At 40.8% G+C, this 21839-nt stretch overlaps 2 protein-coding genes across 7 annotated transcripts in view; one reads left to right on the top strand and one right to left on the bottom strand.

The window, feature by feature from the left end:
• LOC146708391 (protein Dok-7-like) overlaps positions 1-14411 on the top strand; it is a 26949-nt gene extending 12538 nt beyond the window's left edge. For 2 of the 6 annotated variants that reach the window (XM_085460264.1, XM_085460265.1), the window contains exons 8-14: positions 177-1051; positions 7349-7420; positions 8611-8667; positions 10146-10194; positions 10774-10926; positions 11086-11307; positions 12610-14411. In XM_085460264.1, the coding sequence (XP_085316390.1) occupies positions 177-1051; positions 7349-7420; positions 8611-8667; positions 10146-10194; positions 10774-10926; positions 11086-11307; positions 12610-12746 (1565 nt within the window). In that variant the 3' untranslated portion in view covers positions 12747-14411. The remainder of the gene's footprint in view (positions 1-176; positions 1052-7348; positions 7421-8610; positions 8668-10145; positions 10195-10773; positions 10927-11085; positions 11308-12609) is intronic. The other 4 variants (XM_085460266.1, XM_085460267.1, XM_085460268.1 and 1 more) reach the window with 4 other exon arrangements.
• Positions 14227-21839, bottom strand: part of lrpap1 (low density lipoprotein receptor-related protein associated protein 1) — a 17102-nt gene continuing 9489 nt past the window's right edge. The window contains exons 3-8 of the mRNA XM_085460270.1: positions 20889-21019; positions 19888-20008; positions 18478-18633; positions 17622-17704; positions 16896-17072; positions 14227-14988 (exon numbers count right to left, since the gene is read on the bottom strand). Of these exons, the coding sequence (XP_085316396.1) occupies positions 14920-14988; positions 16896-17072; positions 17622-17704; positions 18478-18633; positions 19888-20008; positions 20889-21019 (737 nt within the window). The 3' untranslated portion in view covers positions 14227-14919. The remainder of the gene's footprint in view (positions 14989-16895; positions 17073-17621; positions 17705-18477; positions 18634-19887; positions 20009-20888; positions 21020-21839) is intronic.

Below are 21839 nucleotides of genomic sequence, written 5' to 3' on the forward strand. Positions count from 1 at the left end.
CACAGAGTTGTAATAATTTGCCCACAGCACCAAGTTAAAGGTGTGATTTATATATTATTGATTAAACATCACTATCTGCAGTTTAACTTGGCGTTTGGTGCTTACAAACTGATTTATTTCAGTGTGTGTCTCACTTATTACTCATTACAGTCAATTACCTTTCTCTCCCTCTTCAGCCTCCTCTTACAGCTGCAGTACATCTGTTGCTGGAGATGACCACAGCAGTATTTCCAGCTCTTCCTCCAGTCAATCAGATGCGAGCTATGGAAGCAGACTTCCAGTGTGGGCGGAGCCATTAGGCAGACTGCACCTCTCCAGTGAGACAGCTTCAAGCTCTTCCACGCTGAAAGCACTGGCCAGTTCAGATGACCGGCTTTATTCTGCTGTAGTGGGAGGCTCCAGGAGCCATCCCTCCTCCACCCACATCCATCCTCGCGGTCTCCATGACAGCGGGCGGCAGAGTTCATTAGACAGTGGGATTGGGATAGCAACAGGCAGCCACTCTTCTTACTCAGGGAGCTATTCCTCATGTACGGGGAGTCTGGACATGGCCAGCGGGGGAGTAGGGGAGGAATTTGGCTCGGTGGCCAGCCTTCCTCCTGCTCCTTCTTTTCCTTCCTCACCTCCTTCTGCACCACCGCCAACTCCTCCTTCTTCTCCTTTTCAACCCATGCTTATCCCAGAGGGGAACACAGCCTCCTGTTCCTGCTCCTCCAGATCTGCATCTCGTACATCTCGAAGGCATAGTGAAGAATACCGGATTCCCAGTCTGCTTAGACTGTGGTATGATACCCCCAGGAGTCTGCTCCGAGCTCAACCTCAAAAGAAGCCATGGTCCCACGGAGCCCAGTCTGAGCTCAGCAAAGACAATAAGAGCAGTGGAGATGGAGGTGATGGTCAGGGACAAGGAGGAGTGATGGCTCAGCGTCAAGTCATGATGCAGCGCTCACACTCCTGGGGTAGCGAGAGGGCGCCCTCTGTGGACAGTGAGGGGAGGGCCACACCCAGAACCTTGTTGGTCCCTGGAGGCTTGTTTAATGCAGAAAAGCAGGTACAGGGAGGGTCACAGTGTTTCACTCCCTCATTCTGTTCTCTCTGCTGTTTCCATAAAGAAACAAAACAAATGAAATACTAATAATTACCAATCATTAAGTTAATCACTCTTGCTAATCATGCTATACTTTGCCCCCACTAATGCAAATCTCCATAACTCACTAAATAAACCCACTATGGCGTATTTCTATTCTTATGCTATTAAAAGAGATCTTATGTAACTCTCCTGTGTAAATAGGCAAGAACGTGCTCCCAAGTAGAGTTTGGAAGTTATGGGAATAGGAAAGAGAGCAAGATGACTATAAGTGATATTCCTGAAAATCTGGGACCTGTTGTCAAAAATATTTAGCTCTACTAGAGTTGAGGTACCTCAGTGAAATTAGTAGAAAATAAATAATTCCCTGTCTAATAAAAGAAAACCTTCTGTGTTCAAACCCCTATTTGTGTGAAAGTACTGAAACATTATTATTTATTATTGCATTTAAAGAAGTATAGTCAATCATTTTGCAGAATAAGACCCCAAGTTACTAAAATACAACACAAAAATATCACTCGCCAGATTTTTTCCTGCTTTCAAAGAGACATTTTAATGTCATCATGTCTAGAAAACATATAAACAATTTCATCATGTAGTTTTTTTTTTTTAATTTCAGCTTCATTTGTATTTTTATTTATCTTTCAACGGTAAAAGAATCCTCAGAAAACTTCCTGGATCAACGTCAAGTAAAGGTGAATCAAATCTGTCTGTAACTTAAAAAACAGACAAATCAACCACCTTAGTGCAGCAAATAAGCCTGAATCACATCCCTCAAAGGTTCAAAAACACTGGTTTTATTAATAAAATCTATAATGTTCTATTTTATGTTCTTTAATTAAAATAAAAATAAACCACAGCTGTTAATGCTGTGATATATATGCAACATCTGCAGAAAAAAGTTAAACTATTGTATTTACATCCACCTATCAATAATTCTATGTAGACCGAATACTCCAATTATCTATTTAGTATTTTTTCTCTTTAATGTCAGAAATTCTGTTGCTAGTAAAATCAAGAGGAAAAATATTTAAGAGCTTGGATTAAAACAGAAACTTGCAGTGGAAGTTAGTTGAAAGTGGAACACCAACACCTGCTAAAATATACCCTTAAACAGTAATTTGGTGACTTTTTTAGTGGGTTTTCTTTTTAAATTAATAGCACCAGAGATCTCAACTTAAGTCTATTTTAATAAGTCTATGGTCTATTTTCCTAAAGCACTTTTCCTCTGTTTGCCCTCTGCTTCACAGTATTACATAACCCTGCAGTGTTTGCAACTGATGCAGCAGCGCTTCAAGCAGCAATTATCTGGCCTTTTCACATAGACACCACTACTTGCTTTGGAACTAATGACTAACTTGGGTGGCTGCTTTTGTAATTGTGATTTACAGTACAGTCGATGCTTTAAAGGATCATTAGGAAGCTGAAAAAACTGTGGAGGGGAGAAAAAATCTGCCAGAGGAGCAGAAAAGTAGGAAGAATGAATTTCTCTATAAAATATTCTTTTCTGTGATTCAAGCTGAGGCGCTCTAGCATTGCAAACCCTTATTGATGTATCACAGGGCTTTAGGGACAAAACTTTTTTCCTTTCATTTGTTTTAAAATGTGATTTCTTTTTCGCTTCGTTCTGTTCTACAGTGCGGTGCTTTTCTGCACTTGCAGCATGCTTCCTGTGTCTCTTCCATATGGGCAGTTTAGGGTCCAAATGATTTTAGATGCCTTTGGCCTGAAAACCACAGGGTGAGGAACCATGGTGAGAAGACTTAGAAACAGGCAGAAGTATGTGTGAACCAAAGCCAGGTTCTTCTCACTGTGAGGTGACAGTTCCACCCGCTGAGCCACTCAATCGCCCATATAGGAAAACAAAATCAGTGTGGGTGTCTGTCGCACACCTGTCTCGAGCTGGCGTTGTTTTTGATTTTCATACTTTTGTCTGAAACCTCAAATGCTCTCAGAAGAGACTTTCCCACATTGTGTGTAATTAATTTTTTGATGGGTTGTGAAAAGCGCTTCCCCCTTGTAACAGGCAAATTATCATCAGAACAGGAGAGGAAACAGCATGTCTTGTGATTTCTGACAGGTTGTGTAGGAGTGTGTGTGTGTTCATTATACAGCGTGCATGCTGCAGAGAGTGAGAGGGAGCAAAGGGGACTGAAAAAGTTAATAAGTAGTGATGAAACTGGCTGAAATCCTCAGAGAGGAGAATCCCACTGTGTGAAACACAAATGAGTTTTCCTTATTTTCATTCCTCAAGAGTTGGTGGTTCAGTGTAGCAGAAACTCAGCGTCCTTCATGTTTGGTAATGGTTAGAATACCTAAATTCTAGGGGTGCAACGATACTCGTATCGATATTGAACCGTTCGATACAGTGCTTTCGGTTTGGTACGCATATGTATCGAACAATACAAAATTTGTAATTTATTTTATCAACTTTCCTTCTGACGATGCTGTCTGTGTTGAGCGCTCAGTGAATCTGCGTTCGACTACTCCGCCTAGGCTGCACTGTCGAGCGCAGATCCACTGAGCGTTCAACACAGACAGCATCGTCAGAAGGAAGAGCGCAGGGCAAGCTAGCGAGACAGAAGTTAAGCTCTCCTTGCAACATGGCAAATTGAACCTCCCCCACCCTCATTCAGATCTGGCGTTTGGAATTATTTTGGTTTTCATGTGACGTATGACCCTGAAGGTAAGCGCGTCATGGACTAAAGTAAAACAGTATGTTGGATGTGCCACGCAATGCTCAATTACATGGGTGGGAACTAGTGTGTTAGCGCAGTTAGCTCGTTAACGTGTTGGCCGTCTAGCCCCAAGCAGGGGTAGCTCGTTAACGGAGATTTGCCGTGTTGTGGCGTTAACGTCATTTCAACGAGATTAACGCTGGCAGCACTAGTGGGAACACAACGAATATGACTGCAAATTTACGCCGACATCATCCTAGTGCAAAGACAAGTGGAAGCAGACAAAAACAACAAGCATGCATGCTACAAACTTTACCCGAGTCATTTAGACAGCCGTTAGCACATGATTCTCCTTATGGGGACCTGATATGTTTAATATTGTGGCGAGCTCAGACAAGGAGGAGACGGAGGTATCGTTTGGTCTTGCTTCCCGTGAGCTAGCCAGGGAGCACAGCCGTTTATTGACATCTGCAGAAGAACACTGCCGCTAGCTAACTGCTCAGCGCAGCAACCGCACAGCAACAACAACACACAGAGCGCCCTCTGACCCCGGAAGGACACACCGTCGCAGCGAGAGGGCGTCACCCGTCACTATGGCAACATAAACAAAACATAACTGTACAAACAGAACCCCGAACAGCCCTGACCCGCTACATAGTCCCCACCTAAGGGGTCAGTCGTCCCCGACGACCCCATTACCCCACACAAAGTCCTGCAAATGTCCAGGTGCCTTCTTTTGGCGCACCGGCCAGTCGGGCTACCAAAGATCTATCTCTGCCCTGCCCGTCGGGCTATTGTAGGAAGGAAAAATATATGTCAATGCTTTTGCATTCTTTCGGAAATGTAGCTGGGTAATTATGTCATTGGCATCGGTGAGCCACTGTCAATATGTGACATATTGAAATCGCGTTTGAATTTGCGCTTGTTTTTTGCTATCACTTTGCAATCGCGCACTGTGTATAGAGAGCGACAGCACTGATTGGTGAGTGATGATAATTTGCGCACCAATTCCTCTGACATCGTCTTATCAATCGTTAGCTTACTATGCAAACATGACAAGTGAAATCTCCTGCAGCAAGCTTAAACATATGAGAGGTTGATCGCGCAGAGAATCGCTGACCGTTGTCGTGCCAAACTAGGTATCCCCGACAGAATTTGTTTCCCCTGCGTCGGGAGCACACGCTGGACTGTCCAAATCACGGACAAACAGGGTCCCACATTGTTGATTTTTAGTTTACAAACACTTCTTGTAATGACTAACTACTCCTGACATTTTGGAGATGTTAGCTCTTTACACAACGAAGTTATAGTGGGACACAAATAATATCAGGCTGATCCTGCCACAATTTGTTCCCCCTGTGTAAATCACGGACAAACAGTGTCCCACATTGCTGATTTTTCGTTCACAAACACTTCTTATTATGACGCATTACTCCTGAAACTTTGGAGGATTTAGCTCTTTATAGAGTAAAGTTACAGGAGAATAAAAATAGTTATCAGCCAAAATGTTAATGGTTTATTAAAATAATCCCATCTGATATATAATTTTCTGTTGTAACCCCCAAACTGAATGCTAACGTAACGATGCTAATTTTTCCCTTTTTCACAAAATGAAAACATCAGTACTTCCTGCTCCCAGCACAGGGGAAACAAATTCTGTCGGGGATACCTACTTTGGCACGACACCGTTATGTGAGTGCGTGTGTAAAAGCAGCAGGATATATATTTTAGTTCTGCTGAGCCAAATAAGACAGGTCAGGGTGAAGAAGTGACAGCCAAAGAAAAGCTTACCACAAAACGGAAAAGTTATGACAAATCAGACTATAAGGCAAAAAGAAAGTGCAGCTTTATGGTTTCATGGACAAAAGAATTTCTGTGGCTGCAACCAGGGCTGCACATAAGTGGTCCGCAGGTGCGCATTCGCTGTCAAAAAAAACCAAAAAAAACCGCGCACAAGATATGAAGTTGCAACGCGTGTTTGCATACATAAGATTTTCTGGAGGAGGACAGACATTTGTTTAAAACTCTTAAAGATGTCGAAGAAGCTCCTTTAAGCAATTACTGTGATGTTCCTCCACCTCCAAAGAAATGTCAGAAGGAGTCCGAACCACAAAAGAAGCGCGTATTCTCGGAAAAGTGGTTGCAGGAGGTGAGCTGGCTTCAAACAAATGATGAACGCACAGAGATGTGGTGCGGAATGTGCCGTGAAAATCCCACTCTAGCGGACAAAAACAGTGCCTTTTATATGGACGCAAACACGCGTTGCAACTTCTTATCTGGTGCGCGTCTTTTATTTTGACAGCGAATACGCACATGCGGACCACTTAACACTTAACTTAACATAATGTTCTGCCGGGTGTGTTGTTGGTTTTCTCTCGATTTCTGAGTCGACAAGCGCCTTTGTTACTGGGACCAGTCATTTTAAGAAAGGCCCCCATTAGAACCCATGAGAAATGCAAGAAATGCATTATTGCTCAGTCTGCAATATCTTTCCCAGAACAAACACCAATTGCAAATCACATACTAAAAATAAACCTGAAAAATCTGTTTAGAACAGCGTACTATGTTGCAAAGAGTGAACTACCACTGGCAAAATTTAGCAGTCTTTGCAAACTTCAAAAAGCAAATGGCCTAGATCTTGGTTCCACTTGTCTCTTACCCGAGACTTCAGTGGAAATTTCAAATTCAGGATCTGACACAGACTGATTCATGTCCTACACAGTTCTTACAAGTTCATAGAAATTTCTGTTCAATTAGAACCAAGTATTTGAGTTGATGATTGTAATTTTTATACAATGTTGTAATTTGTTTTTCAACAATTTTTTGATTAATGTTTTGTTTCCTTTACAATATTATACATTAAAGTATAATATTGTAAAGGAAACAAAACATCAATCAAAAAATTGCTCTCTTTTTTTATTCGGGCTACTTACATTTATTTTGGGCTACCAAAAACTGAAGAGTCCCTGCCCGAAGGGCTACCAGGGATTTTGAAATTTTGAGAGCCCTGAGATATATTTATTTTTTTAATTACTTTTGTTTCAGCAACATTAAATTTAAAAACTGTACTTTTGAGTTAAAATATATATTTATAATTTTAATAAATGACAAATTAAAAAGGCATGAACTTTTTTTTGTATCGAAAAAATATCGAACCGTGACACCAAAGTATCGAACCGTGAATTTTGTGTATCGTTGCACCCCTACTAAATTCACGTGTACCATCATGTCTGTTGAGACAGACTGTATGATGGATAATATCTGTGAAACTCCAGCCTGCTGTGTTATTAGCTGCTGAGGAGAGGAGTCTGAGCCAGCTATCCTTTAGTCTGCCTCTAAAGATGTCAGCTCTAACCTCTCAGCTCTGCAGCTTTTTTTCCTCTTCACCTCTTGTTCTCTGTTCCCCCTTTTCCTAAGTCTTTCTCCAAACCAGTTTATTTTCAAGCCTCTTTGGCTATAGCTATTTTTCCTCCCTCCTCTGCATCCCCTTTCTCTGTACCTTAAAATCATGCCTTTTTCCTGAATTTTGCAGTAAAAGCAATTAACCGAGCCTTGACAGTATGTCCTCTTATCTCCCACCCAGTGCAGTCATGGTTTAGACAACTACATTACACAAGAGCAGTGGCGGTCAGTGAGGAACACAAGCTACACGCAGGTAAGATTGCATCTGCCCATTTTGGCTTGTGCAGGGCAGGAGCCATAAAATTACTTTTGTAAGATTAAAGCAGGTCTTCAGCTGCAAGAATACTCTGCCCTTTGGAATTAGAAGGGTTTCTGCACTGATTATCTCTAATGATTGCATCTTCAGTCACAATGTTAGAAAAAACAAACAAACAAACAAACCCCAAATATGTATAAAAGCCAGGGGGAGTAGAGCTATTACCATTTAGTCAGCTGTGATAAAATAAAGAGGTTCACCTCACACAGATGTTGCTCCCAACACAAGCGTATTGTTTTTTTGTTTTGTTTTGATGCTATAGAATTAGATTTACTATAGAAAATTCAAATTCTGCTCGGAAACAAACACTGTAAGTAATAAATATTGTTAGTGGAAATGGCAGACATTCGGTCTTTTGTTCATGTATTTAAACAAGCATCCTGCAGTGACTGTTTTGACCTTTCCAAAAAGCAAAGTGGTCATTAAAATTCAAATGAACTAATAACACTCAGACAGTTGTATTTTAAGGTCTTTAGAGACTTGCACAGTGATCAGACGGGTATTTGGACCATTTCTCTGGTCTCATAAATAGATCTTGGATGTCTAACCTGAACGACTCTATCCACATCATGCCACAGCATCGATTGGGTTAAGGTCACGATTCCTTGAGTTGGCGATTCACAAGCATTCATTTTCTTCTTTTTCAACCTTTCATAGTTACAGTAATTGGTTTAATTGTTATGTGAATTACTGGCCTGAGGTACCAAAGCAGTCCCAAACAATATATATGTTGTAATCTACAGATGTGAGGGCTATAAGTCTGTAGTCCATGAGTCTGTCTATATCAGTCTTTTTGGGCATAGAAATGATAGCGGAGGCCTTCAGACAGGTGGGAACGGTGGCATGAGTCATGGAGAGTTTGAATAACCTGATGAGGATCCCTGCCAGTTGGTCCGCACAGGCTTTAACCACAGTCCCTGGGATGCTGTCCGGCCTTCCGGGATTCACCCCAGTCTCCTCCTGACCTCATGTTCCTGGAGGTACAGGGGGGATGTGCTGGGTGAAGGGGAGGTGGGGAGCAGGGTGAGTCGTGGAGGGGTGGTCTCAAACCAAGCAAAAAAGGTGTTGAGCTCCTCTGCAAGTTTGAGGCTGCTGTTAGATGCTTGTGCTATTTCTACTCTTGATAGGATTGGCTGTCCACCATTACACGAAGAGCACGATGCTCAGTACTAAAGAACTCAAAGGTAAAAGCTCAAAGCGCCCGCAGCAATCTCTTCACATTAAAGTCTCTGTGTATGTGTCCACTATAAGAAAAAGGAAAAGTGTTAAAGGAAGGTCACTACAAACAACATTACTGCTCTCTACATAAACATTTCAGTCTGATTCAACACTGCAAAACACTGACTGCTGAATGTCTTTTGAAATAACTTAATTTGAAAGAAAAAGGCAAAACACACCAAAATCCTAACTGTAAAGCATGGTGGCAGGGGCATCATGGCTTCGGCTGCCTTGCTACCTCAGGGGCTGGTCACACTGGGATTATGGAGGAAATTTAACAGAAAAGTGTCAAAGCTGTAGTTTATGACCTGAAGTGTGGGCAGCTAAGGTGATCAACAAGAAAACAACCCAAAGAAAAGAAATAAACCAAAAGAAAGGAACTGTTATCAAATGGTCAAGCACTGGCAGGTACTGACCTTCATTTTAATGAGCTGTTCGGACATGACCCGAAGAGTGTTTTTAAATCAAGACATCTCAGAAATCTTTGTCCTGTTTAACCTGCTCATCATCATACAGGAAACATCTGATACAGGCTGCTGCAGCTAAAAGAGGCTTAACGAGTTACCAAGTTAAGAGCTGACTTCTTCCATCTGGGCTGTAAATATTCACTACTTGTCTGAAATGAAGACAAAAATACAACTGCTTTTTGGTTATTAGTCAAACTGAAAAACTTAAAACATCAAGTTTTCATTAATATCTCTATACCTACACAACGTTTATGCTCGAAAAGGAGTAGAATGAAGTTTTAACTTTAAACCCCCCTTTTTCAAATTCCATTATTTACTAATCAATATTCAATCGATTATCCCAATGAACCAAAGCAGATACCCTTAGGCAAGGTTATGGACATGGATTCAGAGAGATGCAGGTTCCGAATTCTGCTTGCAGTGTGTCTAAAAGATGTGTGCATAGTATGTGGATTGTAATGTAGTGTCCCTGCAGATAAGCCTGTGGGGGTCACAAAAAGTTGGCAGGCAAACGAATTCTAGTCTACGCTGAGGCTATAGAACGCCTTTAATAGTGACGTCTCAGACGAACAACAGTGAGCGCAGTAGCCCCACCTGCTGTTCACACCTTCTATTTGCAAGCACCAGCCAAGCTTGAAGACGGGCTTTAAAGAGTGGTCTTAAAAGGGTCTTAAACATTGAAACGTCGCATTTCAAAGTGAATGAACTGAGAGGATGCATAAAAAGACAGTAGCAGAGTTGCTACTCTTGCAGAGTCCAAGAATCAGTGTATGGAGCTGATTATGGGCATACTAGGCCCCTTTAAGGCCATTAATAAGCATAATTGCATGGTACTTTAATACTCTGAATGGACGACAAAACGCAGCTTCGAATGTTTGTCTTTAAAACTGAGCTGTAAATTGAGACGTTTTTGATTCAATTCAAAAGCACTTTAAGGGAAATCTTTAAAATAATTGTTTGTGTCCCGTATGTTTTAGACTGACAGCTCTCCACTGATGCACCTGACACCTTCTGCAGATTCACAAGGTGTGTTTGTTAATGAAACTGTGTCCTTATTTCATTAGAAGCACTGCAAGATACTTCCTCCATACAAAAACGTTCTTTCCCCAGAAATGTATTTATATTGTAAATATATGTTTGCAGTTTGCAAATGCAGTTCAGGAAACACAGGCTATATTAATCCAAGTACTGCACTGATGTACAGTTTTATTAATGTACTTTAGATGAGTACTTTTTTGCTTCCACTCCAGTACATTTTAATGAGAAATTATGTTTCAGTACATTTATTCAAAGGGACAATTATCAGTTACTTTCACTTAAAAAGTGAGAGTTTAGCAAATATGAGTCACCGCTGAGACTGAACTACCCGACTGAAAAGGCTGTTAAAAATGACCTTCACCTAAAATGGTGAAATAAATACATGCTGTCTATGGATCAGTAATAATAATTACATAATTTAACTACATCTGCTGGAAATATTAATAGATGTTTAGCTGATTAATGTTAAATAAGAACTTAAGGGACTGTTTTTTACATCATTACTTAATGTATACTGCATACTGAATGTTTGAGTCTAATCCTAGTGTCCTAAAAATGTGTTTCCAGACTCTCCTCTCTGTATCAGGGAGGAACGGCACGACAGCAGTGACATCAGTTCTAAGCTTGCAAGTCTGAAGAAACTGTTGCCATCTCTGCTCTTGCATGCCCCTCCACCACCTCCTGTCCCACCGAGCATGCACAGACCAACATCAGCTTGTGGTAAGAAAATTTGCAATAAATCAAAACATCTCATGTTTTCCTGGTGTAACAGTTTTGTTGTTGCTATACTGACTTCTAACTCTAAAATGAATTACATTTAACACTTTTTGTCCTGCAAACAACAGATTTAATTCCCCTGCTTTTGGTTTTCTCCTTCAGGCATGTTCAGGTTTTCCCACGAGGCTCCTCCGCCTGCATCCCTGGACTGCGGGCCTTGCAGTAACAGCAGTACTAATTATGTCAACATCCCCGTTAGCCCTCTGCTGTATAAAACTAGAGAGCTACTCTACACAGAGCTGGAGCTGCAGAAACCCAGCTCGGCTCCAGGCTCCAGTCCGCACAGTGCTGAGAGAGGTAACTCAGTGCAGCTCTGCAGACTCAGTAAGAACATTGCACCTCAAACAGTTTTAGATAACTATTTATCTTTTCCTGCTGCTGCTTTCTTTTTTGGTTTTATATATGCCAAGTGAATAGCTTCAAATCCCATTTTGCGTGCAATATCTCCACTGTTATAATGCATGGCATGTTTGAGACGTTGTTAGAATATAGAATAGCAAGCAAAGCTGGGGCAAACAGCTATGAAACAGATGGTTGATTTGTTGATTATTCTCTGCATATCTATCATAACAATATGATAGGTATGATGGGGGTCACTGCACTTAGTGCTCTGATTACCACTGGGCTCTTCTTGAGCATCATTTAATGGTAAGCCACCACTATGGATGCCACAGGATGTCAGTTACTGCTTCTATCTGCCGGTTCATACTGGGCAGTATACTGTCCTTCCATGATGGTTATTTGGGGATCTTATGACAGCAATATCCATCTTTGGCCAGCTTATTATCACAGGCAGGTGTTCATAGCCCCCTTGTTGTTGTACCCGGTATAAGGTACTAGGTTGCAGCTTTCACCCAAGCGGGTGGGGCTGATGATATTCTCCCCCCAACCTGTCGTCTTGGCTCCCCCTTGCCGTAGCATGTGTGTTGTACCTTCAATCTCTAGCCTTCTTTCGAATGTTGGAAAGCTGAGCTACTAGTTTTTCTCTTGCCCACCTTACTGGACCCAGACATCCCTTACTGGAATCAAACTTGTGACTCCCACTCAAAAGGTCGTCTTACCACTACACTATCACGCTGCGCACACACACACATTTTCATATATATATATATATATATATATATATATATATATATATATATATATATATATATATATATATATGAAAATGTGTTCTTGGATCAGCTCACACTGTTAGGAAAAACCTGATAAATACGTTCAATAAATGAGGAGGTGCAATTCTTTTTTTATAGAAAACAGTCAATTTATTTTCCGGTGCTTCTGTGTAAACTAACTGAATTAACATAATCTGACGTATTTAGACTGTGAAAATGAAGCAATTTATTAGAGGGATGGAAAGCAATTTACATCAGTTAAAACCTAATAAAATGAGAGCATTTCGATTACAGGCAATTTTATGGCTTTTTAATACACAGACGAAGTTAATGTGTTAAATGTGTATTTCAGAAATACCAACTAAAAATCAGTCTGAGGAGACAGAAGGGGCAGAGTGAGGGTATAATGCATCTCTGGGAGACTGGTCTAAGATTATATGACACACTGTAGCAAGACTTTTTTTTATTTTATTTTTTTTTTATTAACCCCCTCCATCATTTTCTCATCCAGAAGAGGGCTCCATCAGGTACGCCCACCTGGACATCACTGCCATGGAAACAGCTCAGAGAGTGGGGGCGGAGCATGTTCAGGCCAGGGAGGACAGACTGACTCAGCTGGAGAGCAGGCGGCAAGGGCCACCAAACTGACTCTGGAACGCCCAACTGGATGACACTTCAGAATAGTTTTGACTGCAGATTCTCTCCAACTCTCTGGAAAAGCTGACATACTCAAATGTGGTGGATTATCATACCGGTTATTTTGTACTTAATAACACACCCACAGTTGTGACATTGTAATGAAATTCCCACAGTCCATTCCACTAACGGTAAAGCTTTGGGAGCTTTCTTATGCAGCTTCTATTTTGTGTTAAGTGTTTTTCTCTTACTTGCTTTTAAACTAGCTTTTTCCTGCGTTTGTCTCGATACCTTTTATCACAGAAATGTTACATAGTTGTCTGCTTGGCTTTTATGCAAGATGCAAAAAACTCAACCCCCTCAATGTCTTCTTCAACACAGACATGAAAGTCAAGCCAGTTTAAAACAAAATCATTAACAAGGTCTGTGGTTAAGCAGTAGTTGCAAATGATCTGCTGTGTTTTGGGATCCAGGAAAAGGCCTTAAAGGGGCGATTCCCCAAATTTAGTCATATTTTAAGTCCTTTTAGTATTTTTTGGATCCAGATTTGCCTTATAGGCAAAAATTTCTGGTTTGAGGAGGACACACAAACCCATCCTCAGGTGATCACAAGCGAGTGTACTCAGTGTCAGTCCCAGGTGTGGATTAAAGGGAGGGCTGGATAAGGAAGAGCATCCGGTATAAAATCTGTGCCACATCAAAAACAGCGAATCCATCTGCTGTGGCAAGCCTTTGGGAATGAGCACGCAGCTGAATGTAACAGTCCTTTTATTATATGAGTCCTGGAACTTTATGATCACACCTTGTATATGCTTTGGATTGATGGAAACCTACCTTACCGATGCCAACAAGTAATCTCAAGACTACCAAGATTACTGGTTGAATGGCTTTAATTATAAGGGGATGGGCGTAAACTATTGTTTATCATCGCTATTGCGTATGGAAAACAATGTATTTACATTTCTTGCTGGGTTGATTTTCTTCAGGCTTTGTGATCACCATATAATTTATGCTACCTCTTTTCACAAGAGGTCACCGACTGCCATTGGGTTTGGATCAAAATAAGATTTCACAGTGAGATAAAGCCCATCTCATCTCATGCCTTACAATTGAATGCCAAGAGCCCCAACTTCCTTGGTGATCATTTCACCTCAAAGCGGAAAAGCATTCGATAAAAATAAGCAGCTTACAGTTATACCCAGGGTGCAAATTACATTAATCCAGGCCCATGTGGTCCAAGCAGGACATGACTAAGTAATCAGCCATCCAGAAACATTATTCATCACAGTAATCAATGCCTCTGCTTCTGGTCTGTGAGAGGCCAGGGACAGATGAATGGAAAAGCATAGTGTTTGTTTCAATTTCTCACCTCCCTCCTGATATCATCAGGACAAATTGTAAAATAATGGATGCAAATTTATTTTTATAATTTTGGTTCCCCACTAGTGTCTCTGAGGAGAAAGAAACGGCATGAGGATGACTCACGAAAATGTAACGTTTTGCAAAAAATATCCTTTAATGTCACTACAGAGACCGCTTTTCTCTACAGTGTATTAAGTGCTTTTATTCATGCCAAAGCATACGAATGTTGTAAATCTGTATTTTTAAAATATTACTGTATGTCTGTTGTTGGCACCTGTATCTTACTGAATATTAAAGATTGCTATTTTATTTTCAGATCACTAGTTTTCAGTGCTTCTACTCTTGATCTTCATTTTATATTGATCAGACAGTTCGAGTAACACCAAAATATGTCAATAGGGAAACTATGAGGTCCTACAGTGGCAACAGCACATATGATGTAATGTGGACAAACAGACCAACTGCACCTGGTCTGGTCAAGACAGCCAATAATGCTGTCTATCCCTTATCTACCACCAACAATAAGACATTATTTCCACTTGTTATACAAATAACTGTTCTATGGAGTACCACACTGGTGCTCACACTTCTATATTTAATTTATCTGTACCTTGACTGACAGTCTAAGCTGCTTTATAATACTTCATGCATATTACATACAAATAACCAGGAATTCACTCATTAAGCATTTCATTCTCTAGAAAAGTAGAAAAAGACTCTCAGAAAACACTGATTAAGTTAAAAAGAAATGGTGGCATGGTTGATCAAGGTTGTGTGTGACTAAACAAAAACATTACAGTTCTTTCACTGGTGTGATGACCTCTCAGAGTTCGTTGTGTTGGAGTCCCTGGCGAGAAATCTTGTTGGACAAATCCTGCATATGTTTCTTCATCTGAAATCAAACACACACACGCCATTTAAATGCAAGACCACTATGCAGCTAAACAGGGGCTTGTCAACACAAATGATTATTAGTTTACTTCCTATGAAAACAATAGTTTGCTTGTTTTCATAGTAAATTGTAATTCTGTTCACATTTCAAGCTCAAGTTGCAGGGAGTGAAAACTGGAAAACCAGTTGTCTTGATTTTATTTATGCATTTATGTTACTGTATTGGCAATGTTTGTTATATGCATCTGGCCTTACAGCACACGTTAATACATACACTTCACTTAGATAAGTGTGGATGGCTTTGAGATGGTTATAAACTTTGAAGCGCAAACAAAAAGCTGTGAAAATAAAAAGCCACTTAACACTGGGATTACTGCAGTCCTCCAACAACCAGACCTTTCCAGCCTTACAAGCAATTACCAAATACTACATATAATTAGAGCTGGGCGATATGAGATTTTTTCATATCACGATATGTTTTTTTCATTTCAGGCGATAACGATATCTATCACGATATAAGCCAAATAACTATATTTGTAAGATTTAAATGTGCCGTTGCTCACAAGTAAAATGTGAAATAATCAGCAGCTTGTTTTTAAATATTTATTTCCCATAATAAGTTCAACAGGGTAGATGTACTTAAGGAACATGAGACTTTTTCAGATAAATAAAGGCAAATATTGCAAACTACACAAAAGGCAGCCGCTAAAGCGTTTAAGTTTCAAAATAGAACAAATGAAACAGACTAAATTGTCAATTCCACTTAGAAACAAAATATTAATTCTAAAAATAAATCTTAGTTTGTTTTACAGAAGAACAGACAAAACTGACTAACTTTTGTCAATATCAAATAAACTGAGAACTAAAAGGAAATTCTCAATCTCTCCTTGTTGTATAGCTTAGCTTTTCAAACAGTTTTAACAGTTACTTTAGTCTGACAAAAGCCGAATGACGAATTAGCGCTTCCAGTCAGAGACTGAGGCTACGTCCACACGTACACGGGTATTTTTGAAAACTGAGATTTTCTGTTTTCGTTTTAAAAAATAATCCCGTCCACACATAAAGGCAGAAATGAAGGAAAACGCTGCTATGAACATGCCAAAGCAGCAGGTGGCGCTAGATTCCTAACCGTGCAGAAATGTTGGCCAATCAGAAGTCTAGAAGCCTCGGTGGGAAAAAGTAAACAAAGCTGCGGCATAGAAGCAGAACCGAGTCGTATGTGTGGAGGGACAGTAACTGTGTGTATATGTAAGCATTTAAACACTGCAGAGAGTAGAATTAACAGTAACAGTATTGTAGAAATTCATTTCACCGAAACAATAACGCGGCGCACAGTGTGACGCATGCACCAGTTTATTGTATTTCCAGACTTGCTTTCAACACAATTTACAGTGCACGCTACTCTGTTTTTTGTCAGACTTGAAATAGCCGAAATACCTTCACACTACGGAACTTCTTTGGCTCTTCCGTTCGACAATCTCTCCGGCATTGGAACCATCATCTGTTTTCTCTTCGGTCACGCTCGGTTGATTTTTCTAGTCGGCACACTCATTTCCTCCATTATGCGCTGGCTCCATTACCCGCTGGCTGCTTCCCAAACAAACACACGTGCGGCTTGGCACTTGTGCTGTGCGTAGCAAGTCACGCGACGTGACGCTGCGGCTGTGATTGGTTCAGCTCTGCGCTACTGAATTTGGATCGGCTGACCTTTTTTTTTTTTTTTTAAAGAGGACAAGAGCGGCGAGGTCTATCGCGATAGCTTAATTTCTCTATCGAGTAAAAGTTATATCGCGATACATATCGTTATCGTTCTATCGCCCAGCTCTACATATAATTATTCATTTCTAATGCAGGTGAGAAGTCAAACAGCATATTAAATGCTAAGAGAACCTCTTTATTCTTACTTACCTTGTAGCCCATCTCCCTAGTCTTCTCAGCGAGTGTGTCATACTTTTCCTTGTTCCTCTTGATGTGCTCCTTGTCTCCTAGAGCCTCCACATGCTGCAACTTCTGATGGGACAACTCCAGCTGCTCCTTGTAATGACTGTGCTTCTCTACCTTAGTCTCAAAGTGACGTAGCTCCTCCTAAATGAATAAGAGCAGCCAACATAGAGGGGTGTAAGTTCAGTTAACCTTCAGTTACATGCACAGCTGAACAAGTAGCTTATATGTATCTCAAGAGGCAAATAGAAGTTAAGTGCCACAGAGGAAATTCAAGCTGAATGTTTCCTGTGATAGATTTGATCCTGAAACCTGATAGAAACCCCAAAACATTTAAATTGAGTTGTTCACTGCAATCTGCTGCCCAAGGGGACAAACGGTGAAAGGAGCACAACGAGATCCAGGAGAGTGGAATACTTGTGAATTTCAAAAGTGCAATACATAAAAATATGATCATAATAAGTTGCACTTTCCGTGGCTTACAGTACACAAGTAGTACTTAGCTACTAAGTAGTGGAAAATAATACAGTTAATGCTTCTGTGCCAGAAGAGCGCTCGATTAAAAAGTTTTGTGGAGTTGGAGTCAAAGTTAGATTGTAGCACCACATTAAAACAAAAAGTGTCATTTAGGAACAGACAGGGCAAGAGCGTGTCCAAAAACATAAAAACAGTCACAAGAGATGTAAGCACTACCTTGAGAGACTCTAGCTCATCGTTGCTGAGGTTGGTTCTCTTGGCAGCCTCCCACAGTTCAATCACACGCGGCTCCCGAAACTCTACAGACCAGGAAGGGAAAGGCAGATGAAAAGATAAACAATCCAAAGAGACATTTTGGAGCCACAAACACTCAAGAGAAAGGGAGCTCTGAGGAGGAGCAGTCGCAGCAGATATTTCATATCATGCAATCACAACAACCTATCACTTTATAGAAATACACACAAAATATGAAAGAGGCAAAATGCTCGCATTAAGAATTTAATCTTGAGGTGCTGTCACACACTCTCTCTTCGCTCCTGAAGTACTACAAAACTGCAACACTGCAAGTGTAAAAGAAAGAAAAAAAAAAAAAAAAAAAAAGAGGGAAGGGGATCAAAAACAGATTTCTGCAAGAGGAAGCAAAGACGTGAAGGCGCAGCAACAAAATCATTATGAATCAGCAGAAGGTACAATGCCTTCATCTAAACTTCTCAACAACCTCCCGCTGAAACCTGTACCTGCAAGTGAAGCCTAACACAAACTGCAGCACACTCAACTAACAGCAGCCTTACATATCTGAGGAGTGGAGATAAAATGCACTGGTGAGTGAAATGTTTCGTCTGTTAAACAGCACAAGGCCGAGCTGTTTGACGTCACTGGGCGAATGCAGCGTAGTGAGCTGCTTTCAATGAACGTCTTTAAAAATGCAAAACACTTAAAGCCATCAGCCGTGATACAGTAATGTGTTATTATGATTACAACTCCCAGTAATTAAGCTGATGAGATAAATGTAGCGTCTAATGGAGATGCAAAAAGAGACAAGCGGGGAGTGTGTGTGCTTTTCATGTCTCACCGCTATCTTCACTGAAGCCCTCGTGGCTGAGCTTACGGAGGCGCTCAAAGCCCTGGTTGAGGTCTCTCATTTTGTGCTTCAGCTCTGTGTGCTTCTGCTGCAGCACGTGCTCTTTGGTATCACCCTCCAGGGGAGAGATCACGTTCTTGTGTATTTCTGTTGAGAGGAACAGATGAAAGGAAATAAAGGGGAGAAGAGGGAGAGAGGGGGCAAATTAGAAGTGAAAAGCCCGCAGGGTAGTGTGGGTGGGTTAGATAGGAGTGAGGGCAGAGGAGATGGATGGAGAAAATGAGGGATGGATGACAGAAGGGAATAGGAAAGAGACAAAAAGTAAATTAAACTAATAAAAGACAAAAAGAAAGGCAGTTTTTATTAGCAGCTTTTTACATTATTACATTAAATAACCCGTTAAAGATTAAGGTCATTTTAGAAAACTGGCTTATTTGTCATTTATTTAGCAACTTTTTCAGGAGAACCTTGAACAGCCTGTGTGGTGCTAGAAAAAAGTAAAAGCCAAACAAAGCCTAAGTGTACAGCACCACACTGACTAAATGATAACGGTTGACATTTGGATGAGAAAAGGGGGAGAAAAAAAGAAGAGAAGCCAAACTGGATGAAAACTGAGGAACCTAGACAGGCAGTGGATGGAGGTGGAGGTACTGTGGAAGTTCACAGACAATCCCTCAAGGCAACATGTGATTGGCTTAATATTTAAAAGCATCAGACAAGCAGAAGAAATACCCCCGGCTTGTATGGCAAAAACGCAGCGCTGTGCAGCGCTATCGGGAAAGTTCTGGCACGTAACAGCTGCAAAGTGTCAAGTCACATCCGAAGACGTGCCTGTCCTCCCCGTGCCTACTTGAAACACAGTGGGGCCTGTCAGCTCCTCTTAAAACTCACAGCTTGATGTGATTTGACAAGCACTGATAGAGCACAAAGGGTGGTAACATGTGCAGTCTGATACCTGCCACCTACGTATATGACCACAAGACTGAGCAGACAGACAGAGAGCACTTCAGACTTCAACCCTATAAAACACGGGTGTGCAGAACAGCCATGGCATCTAGAAAATATTACTTTATAACCTTGTAAGCCTTATTTCTTACATTTCTTACATTTACTCCGCTTTATGTTTTTTAAAATGATTCTGATATGATCACAAACACCAGCTAGGTCTGCAGAGAAAAAAAAATAGCAGTAAATGGCATAAAAGGGTCAATAAGAGCTGCTAAGATAGAAAGGGATATTCTGCAGGAGATCTCTTGAATAGACGAAGGACGAAGCAACAGAAAGGAGGACTGGGTTGAACTGCTTTTAAACCTGGCCTCAGAAAACACTAATAAAGCTAAACAGAAGTAGTGCGACACACGCGCCTGCAGCGGATCAAAGGGAGTGATTCACATGGCTCACCCTCAGTCCTGCTGACGGTGTCCATGAGGATGTTGTACTCGTGGATCTTGTCCTTGTGGTGCTGGAACTCCCTCTTCAAGTTCAGCAGCTCCTCATCAGAGAACTTCCCCGAGATCTTAGCCTGGTGGGGGAAGAGGCATTAGAGATATAGTTAGTTTCAAAGGCATCAGAAGAACGAGGATCTTTTGCATGGGAAAGAATTTACTATTACAAGTAGCAGTAAAAGAATCAACGCTTAGTGCAGCAGGACTGTTTGGTAAGAGTCTGAGAAGGTTTAGGCTTATTAAGTGTAGTGATTTTAATGATTACATTTATATGAATATTTTAAAGCCAATCAACTATATTGGACATATAAAAATAGTCAGAGATTGCTCATTTTCACACAAAGACTTTAGAAAATTGGGGAGTTGGTGTCTACGGTGTGAATGCTGGGGTGGAAGAGAAGCTGAAACAGTGATGCAAGGCAGCAATCAGCACTTGCATTAGTGTTGTCAGTGTGTGATGCAGCTCGAATTTCCTGCTTGAACTAGCTCACGCTGCTCCCTTTGTGACTGGTTGGCCATTAAACAAGTTTAGATCTTACAGATTTGACGTAATTTGATCAATGAGTCTTGAAGTTCTGATTAGACTGAATGTATCTGTTGACTGTGTATGGAAGAATGTGGCAAAAATGTATTTGTCACGCAGTAGTGGATTTGCTGTGTTCAGTGAAAATGATGAAATCAGAGACTCACTAAACATTTTACAAGCTTGTTACCTTGTAAAGTGTTTAGTTCTCTTGTTCTTTGTTTCTTGGAAGCCGAGTGGCACTAAGCTGATCTGAAGTTCATGTCCATAAGTTTTTATTTTTACTGGCTGTGATAAGGTTTTTAAAGAGGAACAGCAACAGGGTTGGCATTGAAGTCTTACAGTTACACTACAAACAATGCAAGCATTAAATCAAAGCACCTTACATAAAGCAATACTTCAGCATTTTCAGAATTATGCACACAAACACAAACCTTGTTCCAGAGTTTGTCCAGTCTGGGATCCTCAAATGCATCTTCCTCCTTGATGTCGTGATCTTTCAGTGAGTTGCTCTCCAGTGGCCGTGTGTCCCTTTTCCCATCCATCCCATACTTGGCGAGGATCACTGCATAACACAACCACAAGACTTTAAACAAACGCTGTGTTGAATTATCCTGACATGAGCCTCTAAGGAACAACAACAGAGGCTGTATCTTGGGAGGAAGCGGGAGATAGGCAAGAGAATCTAAAGTGACTAAGACATGCATATTAATCATTTAACAAGACTCTAAACCCCTTGACAGTAACTCATAAATTTCAAAGGAAACATCAAGGGGAGTAGGATCCCTAATGAAGGTAACGAAGAAGTAGAGCCAGACCAATATTTTAGTCAGTCGATGTCGGACTATAGATATATTTTTAGTGGTTATTTTATTTTCCTGGGGCCTTTCTGTGTGGAGTCCAGCTTCTTCCTAAAATCCAAAGACATGCAGTTAGTAAGGTTAAGTTAACTGGTAATTCTAAATTGTCCATAGGTTTGAATGTGAGTGTGAATGGTTGTCTCTCTCTGTGTTAGCCCTGTGACAAGACTGGCAACCTGTCCAGGTGTGTACCCTGCCTCTCGCCCTATGGTAGCAGCGATAGGCTCCAGCTCCCCCGTGACCCTGACAAGGATAAGTGGAAGAGAATGGAATATGCATTTGTTGTCTAATATAAGCATATACTCTTTTCTTCCCCTGAAGAAAAGCAAAAAAGATGCTTGGTGTAATTTAAAAACTTTGTAATCACATAGTTGCTGCTGACTTAATGCATCACTGCACGTAATTTTCTCCCAAATGCGAAATTAATCACTTTCCACCAGCTTCATCCAGTTATGAGTTTGTCATAGTTTCTATCATATATCAGCCAAATCTACATAAACTGTGACTTAGCAGCAAAACACAGTC

The sequence above is a fragment of the Copadichromis virginalis genome, linkage group LG6 (assembly GCF_057382275.1).
Source record: "Copadichromis virginalis isolate Kocher_CV1m ecotype Utaka linkage group LG6, C_Virginalis_male_GT1.1, whole genome shotgun sequence".
NCBI lineage: Eukaryota > Metazoa > Chordata > Actinopteri > Cichliformes > Cichlidae > Copadichromis > Copadichromis virginalis.